At 43.3% G+C, this 15,164-nt stretch overlaps 1 protein-coding gene across 1 annotated transcript; it reads left to right on the top strand.

Annotated features, from left to right (window-relative positions):
* The first annotated feature begins 929 nt into the window (after positions 1-929).
* On the top strand, positions 930-4,139 carry pou3f1 (POU class 3 homeobox 1). The gene has a single exon (XM_049584792.1). The coding sequence runs from the start codon at positions 971-973 to the stop codon at positions 2,096-2,098; it is 1,128 nt and encodes a 375-aa protein (XP_049440749.1). The 5' UTR covers positions 930-970; the 3' UTR covers positions 2,099-4,139.
* The last annotated feature ends 11,025 nt before the right edge of the window (positions 4,140-15,164 follow it).

The following is a 15,164-nucleotide window of genomic DNA, read 5'->3' as shown; positions in this document are numbered from 1 at the left end:
GTATAATATCTGTCACCTGAGCGTGTGCGTGCGTGCGTGCGTGCGTGTGTGTGTGTGTGGAGGGGGTGTGTGGAAAGAAGGAAAGAGTGTGTGTGTGTGTGTGTGTGTGTGTGTGTGTGTGTGTGACAGAGAGGAAGTGTATCTTGGCCTATCATAACTAAGTGGGTGGTGATGATGAGATCATACAACATTGAAAATTACCGAGACAATACAAATAAATGACATACGCGGAGGCTTTGAAATAGAGCAAATGCTTTCAGATTTGTCACACATTTACAGGCAGCATTCACAGATACATCACATAGTGCTTATTTGCACGCCTCTCGTTGTGTGGGTGGCTGCAGGAGCTGGAGCATCGCGCCTTATAATCTATTTAAAATGAGGAGCGCTATAATCATCAGTGACCTATTATAAAGGTGCACGGGTGCGTGTTTGTAAGTGCATGTGTGTATGTTGGGGTGGGGGGTGGAGGTGGGATGGGAGGGGGGGGGGGGCAACCCTTCAAAAAGATCCCCGTACTCCCCCACGTGGTTATTTGCAAAACAACCGATCTAAACCCAGGGAAACCTAATCAAACCCCGCTGCTGCAGCCCCGTTCACCTTCTTTGTGGAGGATTGGAGGGAGAAATGTAAAAGATAGGCAGGAGGCTATCTGCGCGCAGGTATAGGAAATGAGATGAGTCCTGTTAAAAACTCAAAGAGACATTTAATAAATAGAACATGTGTTTTTCTATAACATATGTAAGATCGGAGCTCTATCCATCCTGTGCGAAAAATGCGCTGTACCATGGTCTGAAACCCTGCGCCTATTGAATATGTCCCCAGTGGGCTTGAATCGGAGAGGAGCCAATACAAGCGGAAGGGAGGCGTGTCTTCGCTCTTCCCCAAGACCTCCCAGAGCAGGTTGTTGCGTTTTGGCTCTAAAGCCTGGAGACCTCCGAAGTGCTCGTCAGTTTTCGAAGTAGGAGCCATGGCGACAACAGCTCAGTATATTCCGAGGAATAACTCCTTACCGTCTAACCCGCTCATGCATCCGGATTCGGATAGGATGCATCAGGGGACGACCTACAGAGAGGTGCAGAAAATGATGCACCACGAGTACTTGCAAGGGCTTGCGGCGACCAACACGGGACACCCGATGAGCCTGACGCACCACCAGTGGCTGCCCACCTCCAACACCGACTGGTCCAGCGGCACCCACATCGGACAGCAGGAGCACAAAGCCAGCGTGCAGGCGACCCGGGAGGACCTGAGCAGCGGCTTCCACCACAGATCTCACCTGGTGCACCAGCAAACGCAGAGTAGCCACCATGGTTCGTGGGCGCCAACCACGACGCACCACTTATCCCCGCTGTCCCCAGCATCAAACGGGCACCAGTCGCTGGTCTACTCCCAGCCTGGATACACAAACCTCAACGCAATGCTGAGTCCCCAGCCCGGCTCCCTGCACCATGGCATGCGGGACCCGCTCCACGACGATTCGGGCAGCCACGACAACCAGATGGAGTCGCCCCAGCAGGCGTTCAGCCACCACCAGGACCACTCGGACGAGGACGCACCCAGCTCCGACGACCTGGAGCAGTTCGCCAAGCAGTTCAAGCAGCGGCGGATCAAACTGGGCTTTACGCAGGCGGACGTGGGCTTGGCCTTAGGCACCCTGTATGGAAACGTCTTTTCTCAGACCACAATCTGCAGGTTTGAGGCGCTGCAGCTCAGCTTCAAGAACATGTGCAAACTTAAGCCGCTCCTAAACAAGTGGCTGGAGGAGACAGACTCAAACACGGGCAGTCCCACCAATTTGGACAAGATTGCTGCGCAGGGCAGGAAACGAAAGAAGAGGACCTCCATTGAAGTGGGGGTGAAAGGGGCGCTGGAAAATCATTTCTTAAAATGCCCAAAGCCGTCTGCTCATGAAATCAGCACTTTAGCCGGCACTCTGCAGTTGGAAAAAGAGGTTGTCCGTGTTTGGTTTTGCAACAGAAGACAAAAAGAGAAAAGAATGACACCAGTTGGGGTCCCTCACCCGAATATGGAGGACGTATATTCCCAAGCAGAGACCCCTCCTCTACACCGCACACTACAGAGTCCTGTACAGTGACTGTTTTCATGAACAATCCGAGCATTTCCGCGGGGGGATAGAAAAAGGGAAAAAGGGACTATGGAGTTTACAGTATTTAAGTTTGGCTTTTGTTTTCCTGAGAGAAAAAGAGACATGGAAAAAAGTTGAACAGATGAGTTTTGCCCTTAGTATTTCGGAGATCGTCATGTCCAGCAAATAGATGGCAAGAGGGGAAAAATGTTAAGATAAAAAAACAAAAAAAAAAATCAAGAAAAAAAAGACAAAAAAATCTTCGCTATTACTGATTCCGTGCGCATTTAAAGTGAAACAAAGATCTTTATTTACCAAAATTATATGGAGGAGAAGGCATATAAAGTAAATTTGATATCCCATGGCTGTTTCAAATGGGGGAGTAATTAAATGTGGCAACTGAGGCCATCTCCTCCTGGTGTACCATGAACTGTTGGCGCTCACCAGAATGAGGTGGCTGCCTGAAAAATGATCAACACTGGAGATGAGTAGCCTACACTGAATGAACATTTTTGCTTTTTCAGGCTTAAACTGATTAACCAGATTTCTGAATATTAGTGTATACTTTCTTTGTTATATTAAGTGTGATGTTTTTGGTTTGGAAATACTTTTAACTTCAGTGTCTCTCTATGATTTCTGTCATTATTTTTGCTATAGGTACTGTAACTCATCAGAGCAGCCTCTCATTTTTCTCTTTACTCAGTGGGAGTTGATGGTGGGAAAAGTGATGGAAATTATGGCACCCGAAAACACACATAATTAAGGTCAGATTTGTTTCAGAGGAGAAAAAAAAATGTCCAATGCAACAGGACGTTTAAGTTCTGACTGCATGCCTTAAAACATTTAAAGCTTTGCAGCTGACCACGTCGAAATTTGCAAACAGCACCAGACGCTAAAAGGGAAATTAAATTTTAAAAAAAAAGAAAAGGAAAAAATTTATTTTTTGGGGGGGGGGGTCCTTTTGTTCAAATTATTGTTTTCTTTGCATGGAGCACTTATTCTTTCGTTGATATTATTATTGCGATTTTATATTTGTTGATAAAATTGTGAGTGGAGCTGATCTCCATAGGTTTAAACACACACACACACACACACACACACACACACACACACACACACACACAGAGAAAAAATCCCATGTTTACAGGTTCCTGGTTATCACCACAGAGCGCTGTCAGCTCACACTGCTTACTGCCTGTTAATCCTGTTGTATTCCAAACATTTCAAGAGAGATTGGTCAAAAATGAAAAGTAATAATAACTCAGGTAACTTCAGTGCCCCATGTCGGAATATCACGCCTGTACATGATTTTATTTTCCTCTTGTGTTTTTTAGATGTTTCAATCTGGTTCACCGTTTTTTTTTTATTTCCTTTGTCCCACAAATCCATTGTATTATATTAAAACGCTGGATTCAGAGAAAAGAAAATAATAATAATAATTCCAAAAAGGGGAAGCGATGAAGGGACTTAACTTTAGATCTATTTATTTTTTTCTGACCTGAAAGGAAATCTGAAAAATCTCATGCGTTGTGTGTCATTTCTCAATGTTGGACCAGTCCAGAAGCCTACAGCAGTGCCATTCAATACAAAATGAGGGAAACTTTGTTTTTTGTTTTTCAAGAAAAAATAATAGTTAAAAAGAAAAAAAGATTTTAGAGAAAATGTTGCCAGGATTATTTCCGATATGTAAATATGTCCAATATGTAAACTTGTATTTGTTCTGAGATATTGTTTTGTTTTTGTTTCTTTCCGGGCAGTTTTGTACACTTACTAATTCCAAGAAGATATTTTAATATGATTTCATTTATGAATCTGACCATTTATATATATATATTTATTTCTTAAACGTGTTTGGAGCTTTTTTGTTTAGCTCTGTTAATGGTTATGTTGCAGTGGATTCCAGTATGTTTTTCCTTTTTGTTTACTACATTGGTTGTATGTTGATTGCTAAATGTAGACTGCAAAGTCACATTTATATTTATGTTATAGTAATATTTTATTACTTACATAAAACATATATACAAGAAATGGTCTTTTGTCTTCATTAAGATCCCAAAAAAACCCTCTCGTCCTCTTTGTTGCTGTCTATGATTGTGGCATCATCAGCAGACAAACAAGATAAACATGATCATAAAGTTTAATGCTGTCCGGGGTGCTGAGCATCGGGAAGTGGTCAGCACGCCATGTGTTCACTTTAAATAGCAGTGGTTCGTTATGTAACAGGGGGTCGTTTAAATCAGAAGCTGTGTACATGTGCTGTTAAAGGGAATAGACAACAGTATTTTACCTCAGGCATTCCCTGCTAAGTTCACACAGTCTCTGACGTTGTTCACATCTTTGTGTAATAATCGCAGTATTAAATTGTGCAATATCAATACGGAATTATTGTCTTTTCATTGAGTGCTTATTATTATTACTTTTATAATCATTGGCAGTATTATCCAAGTGTTTATCCAGAGCCCAGGCCTTCCTCAATCACACTGAGCTGCTCTCCTTATATAAACCATCATCACTTGTCATGTTTTAAGCGTTTAAAAGGCGAATTGTGACGAATCTTTGATCTGAGACAGAGGTGCCTGCGGGCAAAAATCAGCCTCTTTTCCAAAGATAGAGAGAAAAGCACATAAAGGATGAACGAAAAAACGGCAGGCCCTAAAGTTTAATAAGAGCAAAGGCAGGCCCACATTCACAGACAACATTTTAACGCCATCCAGCACCCAAATAAATATTCGATTCCTCTAAATCATATATTAAATGTAGTCTTAAAGTTTGGCCCCTTCAGTGTTCCGCGTAAAAAGCAGCCACAGCGGCTGTGCGCATTGTTTCCACATCTACATCTACATATTAGACCTGGATACAGTCAGGGTCCATGGAGAGATTCATTACAGGCGTTGATACATTTTAATTCCTTCCAACACATTCACAGTTTCATTTATACTTTACATCTTTTTATACTTTTTCCCCCCAAAAAATGACCGTGAAAAGTGAAAATCTGTGCAGCAGCAGTAAAAATCCACATCCACGACGCTTTAAATTTTCAATTCCAGGTTTGTTGGATACGTTAAGCTTGTCTACATTTAGGGTTTTATTTTAATTATTAGGGAAGGGAAGCTATTTTAAAAAGGAGTTTTATATTTTATTAGGGTGCATCCTCAGTGACAGTGTGCCGTTGTCAAACGCAAATACGCACCACAAAGTTTGGAGTAGCGTTCAAATTTGAAAGAAAAGTTAGGTAGGATTTTGGACACAGACATTTACTGGACTGTCATGCATTTATATGCCATTTACACATCTTTTGACACTCAATATAAAGGAGCGTTTTCCTTCATTTTGCGTTATGCGATTATTTTTTTATAGATGGATTTGTGTGCGGTCATTTGTCTGCAGCCGTGTCATGCGTTTTAAAACATATAAATAATAGGAGACAATATTGAGACAGACAGTTTTTAAAATCTGGCTTTTGTGCTGCTGTGATGCAAGTGGGAAAAAAGTGTCTTTGCACTGGCTGAGGTGGTCAAACTGAGGGAGAGGAGGCCAACATCAGGGAGCAAGGCAACCGTCAGAGAACAGCGGGGCACAGGCGACACCTGCTGGCAAATTAGGAGTACTGCACCATGAAACCTAACCATAACCTTAAAGTTTCATAGAAATGAGCAGTAAGAAAAACAACAACATAGTAACAATACAAATCACATGATGGTCACTGTCAGTTTCATTTTGCATGTTTGTAGTTGTGTTTTCCTTTTCATGTCAGATATTAAGCTAATGAATACACCTCATGTGGGTTGAGGTGCACGGCACTGTTGGAAGTGGGTGCACAAGTAACCTCACCCCTGCTAGTCACCTCTTCACTGTAGTGAGCCAAGCAGAGAGAAACCAGGTCCCTTTTTAAAAAGTTTGAAATACAACTCAGTCAGGGGTCAACCATGGAACCTCTCAGAATCAGGATGGGTACTCAGATCATGGAGGGCCTCGAGGTGACCAGTAGAAATGGTTTGAAATGCAATGCAGAACACAGAGGCCTACAGAGTGAACATAGATGGGGAAACAGAGGGAGTCCACAGTTGACCAAACAAGAGAGATTGTGGTGACTGGCACCGACTGTTATCATTTGATGATATGCAATTTTTATTCTGTGCCGTATGGAGGGACACAACCTCCATTATGCCGATAAATCAATAATACATGAGCCCAACTCATCACAAAACAGCAAAACCCAGCTATTTGACCTACGAATCACCACAGCTCACCCTTTCCTTCTCTCCTCCTCTTCCCTTCTCAGCAGTCTGCTCTCCTACGCTGAGTGGGCCCTCGGCAGCACTTGCAAGAGGAGCTCCAGCCTCAGCAGTGCCCGGGCGCTCGTGAACACGATGCCTCCATCAGGGAAGTATCGTCACACACAGGAGATGTGGATTAGTGATGATTAGCAGGGATTATGGCTGGTTAATGGTGGGAAAATACATTAGGAACCATCGGCTCTGGGAGGGGGAGGGGGATTTCACTCACGCTAGCGGATTTGCATTGATCCACAGCAAATGAATGAGGATTAGCAGCATCAAGCTATCTGCCAACAGATAAATAACATTAAGCGTATTATACGCCAACGCCTGTTATTAATGACATTACAAACACCACTACAATGCTGGCAATTATGGAAATAATGGGAGCGGCTGAATAATTTACTTGGTTGGGATTCCTGGTATTCCAGATCATCCTCATGTACAGAGACATGGGGTGATACTGGAGAGCCAAGATGCTGGTAAGCAGAGCAGCATGTAGTCTTTGGGTACCACGATGCACTAAGGGGTTTATATATTGTTAATGGCTTTATTAATGCTCAATAAATCATTTATGGCTGCTTTATAGATTAGTAATAAGCCATTTGTAAGAACAAGGTTTGGGTTACCAGGCTGTAAAATATCCCTTTGGTTGGTGAATATTCTCCTCCAGCTTGTCTTTTGCTCTCTCATATCACCAGGGACGCCGCTCTGATAGATAACTTGGTCACTTACACATGGGAAAAAGAAAACCAGGACCAAAAGCCATCCGCAAACAACTCAGATATATCCGTCGACAACTCAGATAGTAGTGAAAGACATCTTTGTTGAATATTACGCATTATTCCCTTTAAGTTGATGTGACAGATGGCGAGCTTAGAAAAAAAGCACATGAAAAAACATGCTCCATCATTTACACAGTGTTAATAAGTCACATTGGGCTCAAAGTACTCCTTTAATAAATGCATCCGTTTGATTTTATGGCAAGTAATGTTAAAATCCTGTTGGATCAATACCAACACATGCTTGACACTGATTACGCTGCAAAGAGGGCATCTATAATGTCCACAGCCACATCGCCACAAATTACTCTGTTAGTGTAGAGGAGGGAAAAGTGCTCATTCCTCCATCCAACCCACATTTTAACCTGACAGGTGAAAGAGCCTGTAGCTTTCTTACTCTCTATTACTACTTCTTCCTCCAGCTGAGTTCTCCTCTCCTCCGCCTACCGTTTATGTAATAAATACTCCACTCCCACAGTGAGTGGCAGAGAAAGGGGGGATGGAGACTGGCAAAAGAACAGAATAATGCATTTTTTCATCAAAAATTCCTTCTCTTCCCCTACCTCAAGGTTTCCTCCTCTGAGCCACTTGAAAGATGGGCAACAATGTGGCCACACAGTGAACACCTAGTTACCATATGAAACACTCCAGCAGTGAACTGGAGGAGACGGAGACGGGAGAGGAGAAGTCTTGTGTTATTTATGATACTGGGCCTTGTAGCTATATGGGTTCCCCCTTCATGTCGACTCCAAGGTATGGCCCCCATATGTGAAGTGGTTTAAGTGCGGCTTTAGAAAGTTACTCTCCCCTCCCCTCTGTCTCTCTTTGCTCCTCACTCGCAGGTTTTGAAGAAGAGAAGTAGCCCGTCTCCCTCTTTCATGGCTTTGAGGGACATTTTATATCGCCTCAGGTGTCTGTCAGTGTGACTAACAGTACTGAGAGTGGAGAACTAATATCTCAGGAACTTGCCTCCAGGCAGCAGCACATAGATGTTACTGTTGGTGGCATACAATGAAAAGAAAGTCATACTTTAGAGGCATTCAGCAGCAGCAATTACTACTGATTCAGTGAGCTGGTTGGTATTAAACAATGGCTGTGACAACCTTAACGGGTGATAAGAACACAGTGAGAAAGGCAAGATAAATGCAATCATCTGTACTGCACATGCCGCCTTCATTTTGTCAGATGTCTGACAAAAGGATGCAAATAGCCTAAGGAAACGTATTAGGGATAACACACTAACCAAACAAAGCAGTAATAATAATAGTTTTTTTAGTCTTTTCAGGATGACACTTCTGAAATCACACAGCACAGGTGCTGAGGAGGCCTCTTAAACTACTGCACAAGGTTGCAAAGTTAATTGTTGCGCCTAAGAGGACATGGCATTCCCATGTTAAAGGTTGTCCCCTCTCTTCACCTTCAAGCCTGGCTTTTGTCAACTGTAGCGAAGGCATTGCAATGCCTCCTGACTGCAATAACAAGGTACGCTGCAGAGAAGAGGCGAGGAAAAGAAAAGACAAGACCTTGCAGTAGAGAGAGACATACAGATAAACAATAGGAAGGTCATCTAAAACCTAGAGCACACTTAGATGGCCTTCCTTCATCAAGGATATTCAAAAAGGAAAAAAAAAAAGCATGGCTATTCAGAGTTCACAGATGTATAGGCGCAGCAGCTGAAAGATTGCTTTTCTGCATACCCCAAGCAGCTCCATTGTTTCTTTAAGAAGACATATGGACAATCTCGGGAAGAATAGCAAAGGACTCTCACATTGAGATCTTGGCAGGACAAAAGTAACCAAGGAAGTTCCAGCTCCGCTCTGCACTGTTTGTGTGCCAGCCTTATAATCCAAACCCAAACAATATTCTTTGCTGTAGTCCTTTACCCATGACTGATCCTTCGTGTTATGCATGCCGGAATGGATATTATATTGTGAGCCCCTGCAAATTGGAGACGGACAATAAACAGATCATCAAAGATGATCCCGCTGCCCCCGACAGTCGGCTTTGCCCTGCGATGCTGAGTTCAAAGGACGAAGATCGGTGGGCAAATGAGTGCTGTTGCTCAGCGCACAGTCAACCGAAACAACAACAACAAAGATAAGGCTGATGGAAATAAATAAATAAGGATGGTGGAAGAGAGGAGAGAGGGAAAAAATAAGGCAAGTAAGGGGGGTAGACACAGCACAGAGATGAAATGGAGACCTGCCACTGTGCTCAAGGACACCGCGTGCCACTATGTAATTAGAAATGTACACAGATGATTTGGATGCAGCGATATGATTAGGCAAAGCAGTCCCCAGTCTTAGGCCTAATCAGCTCACTTCTGAGAGATACTCCAAGACTGCTGGTGTGTGTGTGTGTGTGTCTCTAGTAAAAGTAGAGGGGGTGTTACTCACTGCTAGGCATCTCTGGGAGGGTACACTCGGGAAACTGGCATACAGACACCCATGCACATAAAGTTAGACATCCAGTGACAGGGAGGCACATAGGAATAGGTATGAGCAGACACTTAATTTGAACATGCAAACACACAAGCAAGATCTGTTTATGATGAGAATTTTGGCCATCATTGGTTGAAGAGGGAGCTATAACTGTATGTTCTACATGTATTATGAACGCTTGCTGCTGAGCCAGTTTCAAAGACTCGCAATGATGAAAACATGTGGCGAATGACAGAGGGTACCATATATATATGTAGCATGGGAAACAGATTGCCATGAAGGGTAAGATTAAGGAGGGAATGCAAAGAGAGATAGGGTAGGAGTTGGCAGGAGCTCTCATCACACAGTTTTTCTGAGACAAGCATAGCTAGAGAGTGATAATATACTTGACTGGAAGTAGGATTCAAGAATATCATGAAAGAAAATGTTTCACCATTCTACCCTGAGTCGCTTTCAGGTCAAACTTCAAACCCATCTTTTAAGAGTGCCGCATTTTGAGGTCAGCTTGAGAAGAATTGAGCAAAAACACCTTAAACCCCAACACATATGTGCCCTGGAGCTAGAGGCCGGGACATACACAAAAGAGGCGATGGTCTACAAAGACCCAAGTAATGAGCAGAGGCCAATTAAAAAGAGCTGCTCCCTCCTCCTCTTCATCTACCACCTCCCTTTCTCCTCCTCGCTCTATCTGTCCTTCTGTCTCTCCTCCTCCTCCAGTGGCTTGTTATTGATCACCTTTAACCTCGTGTCTCAGTGGTGTCAAAACTACCATTTAGGATCATCCCCAGGGCTGAGCGTGTGTCGATTGCACCCTGCCCCATAAATCATTACAGGGAGGAGGGCTCGGGAGGGACTGGCTTGCCTGGAGAGCAGAGGGAAGGCCTGACTTTCACAGACACATTTCGGCAGAGCCCAACCCCGTGCCCCCAGAGGTCAAGGGTCATCGATGGTCCCATGGATTAGCACCCAGACACCCCCACTAACCCTGCTTTCTCCAGCCAGCCCACCTCTATTCCCCAACGGGCCCGGCAGCAGCACCCTTTGATTTTTAAATAAGACAAAAGGTCAGTCAGCGTCCTGACCTGTCTTCGCACTAATCTCCTTCCCTGTGTGTGACAGTTTTTCTTTATTCATGATGGATCCTCATTTATGAAACTGAATGAAGGCAAGTTCTAGGTAAGATGTAAAGGGAAGTTCACAGAATGATATGGTCGAGAGAGTTTGTCTGTGGGCTACTGGAGGCCTTTGTTGTCACTGTCTATCTTTTTGGCTATCTGTGTTGGATCTCATACAAACTCCCCTTTACCTCCTCCTGGGCTGGAGGCGCCTCATCGCCTCAGTACACGGCTGCATATCAGCCAGATGCTGCATCCACCCACAGTCCTCCTCCTCCTCTCTACACCCTTTTCCTCCCCTCTCCACCCCCTCCATCCTTTACTCCCTATGTAGAGAGGAATACAAACAATTCTCTCCAATTTGATCTCTCTGTCTGTTTCCTTCTAATCTGGCTCTCTCGGTCTGTCTGTCCACCTGCTGCTGCCCTGCAGTGGTCAGACTAGGTTGGGTTACCCTCCCCAGTCACAGTCAAGGGGCCTGGGGATGAGGGGATGATGGGGTAGAGGTGACAGGTCCTTTGTTGGGGTAAAGACTCATGACCCATGGGTAGGCAGGCAGAGGAAGAGGTAGGGGAATCTATCACTCTGCTCAAATCCTGACCTTTCATGTTCCACTAGCTGACGTGTGGTTGGAGTTTTTTTTTTTTGTCACATTTTAGTATGAATTAAGGATCAATGGTGGATTGTGATTATACACAACTGCTCAAATGCTATTCAGGAGGTAGTGCAGGTTACCCTTTCCTCACAAGGTTGGAGGTTCAATCCCTGGTTCCTACTGTCCACATTTAGTGTCCTTGAGCAAGACACTGATTGACATTGCTCCTAAGGGGCTTTGCAGGGCATCTCTGACACCATCCGTGTGTGAATGTGTGTGTGAGTGGGTGAATTAGAGGCAATTTTTTTGCGCTTTGTCCTGAAATGTAGAAAGGTACTATATAAATGCATTTGCACCCATGTATTTTAATTTTTTTGCTACCTTATACTTCATTTAAGAAGCAAATACTGTACTTATCCTCCAGTACATTGATTTGATAGCTACTAGTTACATTGCAGGAAACCTATGAACTTATAAAGTACAATTCTATGTGATGGATTGAACCACCAAACAGTATATGAAATAGATTTTACTTTGACCAGTTAAACTGCTGCCTACCTGTTAATGCATCAGTGATAATCTTACTATATAATGACGAAAACTCTGTCTGTGTGTCTGTTCCATGTTTTTCTCCTCACTGACTTGGTCAATCCATGTGAAATTTGGCACAGTGGTAGAGGGTCATGGGAGGATGTGAATGAAGCAATATTACATCAATTGGCCAAAGGGGGGCGCTATAGCAACCGATTGAAATTGCAAATTTCAATCGGTTTGAATGGGCATATCTCATGCCCCGTATGTCATACAGACATGAAACGTTGCACAGAAATGCCTCTCCTCACGAGGAACAAATTTGCCCCAAGAACCCATAACTTCCGGTTTATAGATTTTCTGCCATTTTGAATTTTTTGAAAAACACTTAAAATCGATCTCTTCCTAGGAAGTTTGACCGATCTGCATGAAACTCGGTGAACATAATCTAGGGACCAATATCTAAAGTTCCCTCTTGGCAAAAGTTGGAAAACTTACTAAAACTGAGCTTCTATAAGGCAATGAATATTGCGGAGGGCGTGGCTCATCACATAAAGGTGTATAACATCTCAAGGGTTTCACCGATCACCACGCAACTTTGTAGGCATATGACCACACATAATCAGAGGGGACCCTTCCATTATTGACCCCATCAAACAAAATGGGGCCGCTAGAGAGCTAATTTCTTATCTAGGCCTAACCACCATATTGATTTGACTAAACTTGGTAGATATGTAGAACAGGATGCCTCAAGGTGACTGAAGAAATTTAACTGTAATTGGTAACTGGGTATAACAACAGAAAAATGCTTAAAAATGGCCGATCGCTGTGGCTCCCCCTGTGGCCAAATGTTATTTTTTTTCTAATTTTTGGTATGACTAAGTCATGGTATGGTATGCTGTACTCAATGGGTATGAACTAGTAATCTAACATTAAAATATGTGGTAACAACAGTGTCAGAGACTAATCTGCTTGATGATTACTTTTACCTTTAATATTTTAAGTACAGTATTTCTGTACTTAGGCACAAGTACTATCTGGGTGCAGTAGGAGAGTGTTTTTGTTGGTGGTATTGTTATGTAAGTAACTTGCAGTAAAGTAAAGAATGTGAATTAATCTTCCATATCAGCAGTAGTATGAAACTAGATCTTTGTTGTGAAGCTTCTGTTTTCACCTCAGTTCAAATACTATTGATGCAGCTGTGTCATGTGCTTTTAACAGAGTAGATGTCCTTACTTGTATATACATATAAAAGGTGATCCACTGATGCTAAGGGGGGGATGGTGCAGCAGAGGATATGGATTTGGTACCCATTGTTGGTAGGGGGGTTCCCTTGTGCCTCTCCACCCACCTCTCCCCTGCGGGACAACTCTACCAGGGGGTGCAGGCGTGGGACAGGACACTCTACCACTGAGGGGATTAATTGCTGTGGCACCTCTTTGGTGCACATGGCCAAAGCAATTAAATAGTGGCCCTAGGCCCTCAGTTTGCCATTACTGAACCAGTGACAAAGCAGCAAATTGGGCCTTTCTCTTCGTACTTGTGCCCACATATGAGCGCATATGCCTGAGAGATGAAACAAATTCTGCATGTGTCTGCAGAAGTTGTTTTGTGAAGTGTGAATATTGGAGAAAAGGACTTACAGGTATGGCAGCATCAAAGACACAAAGGTGAATGATGGACATTTTAAACATACATTCTTTAAATGTGTGTATTAGTTTCTGTATGTGTGTCCATGTGTTTCTGCATGGACATTTGAATGCACAATGCGCAGAGTATAAGCATGGTCTGGTGGCTTTCTTATCTCTCCCACTGTCTCTCCCACTCCCTGCAGCCGTCAATTAGTGAGCCTGGGTGTGCGAAGGCCTTGTGCTCTTTCACATGAGCCTTTGTTGCCTCTCTCTCCCTCTCTCTGTCTCCCCCGTGTTTGAAGATTGAGAAAAGACACGAGGCAGGTTACTGTAGCTCCTCTCTGGGGTGTTGGTTGCTGTCTGCCCCTCTGTATGCCTGCCTGGGCCTGAAGCAGCAGACCACAGTGTCCACAGAGCCTTCAAATACAGGAGGGGAAAACAGGCCTGGCCATGGAAGGCCAACCTCCGTCAGAAAAGGATGGCTGTGTCAGATACACCATCACCTCTGCCAGTGCAGAAAGATGAATGGCCCCTGAGATGTGTACGTACAATAAATGCATATTGTGTGATGTTTGTAGAAGGTGTCGGTGACAGAGGAGAAGGAGGAGGAAATTTAGTGACAGTGCTAAGAGGAAGGCAGGTCAGGATGAGGTTGGAGACAGGGAGGTGGAAGAAAAAGGACAAGGGATGAGATGAAGGGAAAGAAAGGGAGACAATAAGAAAGACAAGAAGTAAACAAGTCTGGAAAGATGAAGGTGGAGAAGAATTGATGCGAAGGAAATGCTGAGATGTATGAGGGAAAATTAAGGAAAGGGAAAATTAAGGAAAAGGCCAATAAGGAGGAGAACAAAAGGAGCGTGAAGAATAAAAGAAAAGTAGAGAAAGCAAAGAAAAAGAAGATGTGGAAGAATAGAAAAAGAATAGAGTGCAGCAGGGACAATGGTAACCAAGGAATTTTTGGATTATTGCAGAAAATCTGGGGCAAACAAAAGGTTATTATACTTATATGTTTTATACAGCAAGGTAATTTCAACAAGTGAACACCACTTGTGTGATTTCTGAAGGGTAAATGCAATTGACAGAAGTAAAAAGCTTACTTTAGGTTATAAACAAAGTACATCACGGTTGCGTGACTTCAGTATCGTCACCACACCGAGGCTGTAAAGCTGTGCTCTGCATGATGATGTTCTGTAGTCTCATTTAGCCACTTGTTGGCAACTGCCTTTTTTAAGACATGTAAAGGCTTCAAAATTCATCAGCAGGGTATTAACTGCTGTATTTTATGTCGTATAACCAAACGTGTAATTCTCTTAATCTTGTGTTAACTACAGACCTTATTTCAGGCATCTAACCAAAACTCATTCAAGAAACCCATTGACATTAAGACCAGGAAACCAGGAATGCTAAAATGCCAACTCACTTACAGGTTCTGGGACTTATTCCTGCACCACTCTATTTAGATTAAAAATGTCATCATACTGTAAAACTTCAATTGAAAGCCCAGTTCCTTTTATTAGCCTGGTGTGGCTACACGTTTTGACAAATAAAGGCCTGTCTCAATTAGAGGCCTGGTCTGGTTGCCAAGCAGTTCATTTCTATAGAAGTCCTCGGTATGTATGAAAGCGGGTTGTTGGCTACTTGCTAGAGCTAACGTTGGTTACCTGTTTAGATCACACCTACATATATAAATGTTGGACCTTTTG

The sequence above is a fragment of the Epinephelus fuscoguttatus genome, linkage group LG8 (genome assembly GCF_011397635.1).
Source record: "Epinephelus fuscoguttatus linkage group LG8, E.fuscoguttatus.final_Chr_v1".
Taxonomy (NCBI): domain Eukaryota; kingdom Metazoa; phylum Chordata; class Actinopteri; order Perciformes; family Serranidae; genus Epinephelus; species Epinephelus fuscoguttatus.
The sequence above is the reverse complement of the archived record's forward strand: the minus strand, read 5'-3'. Positions and strand labels throughout refer to the sequence as shown.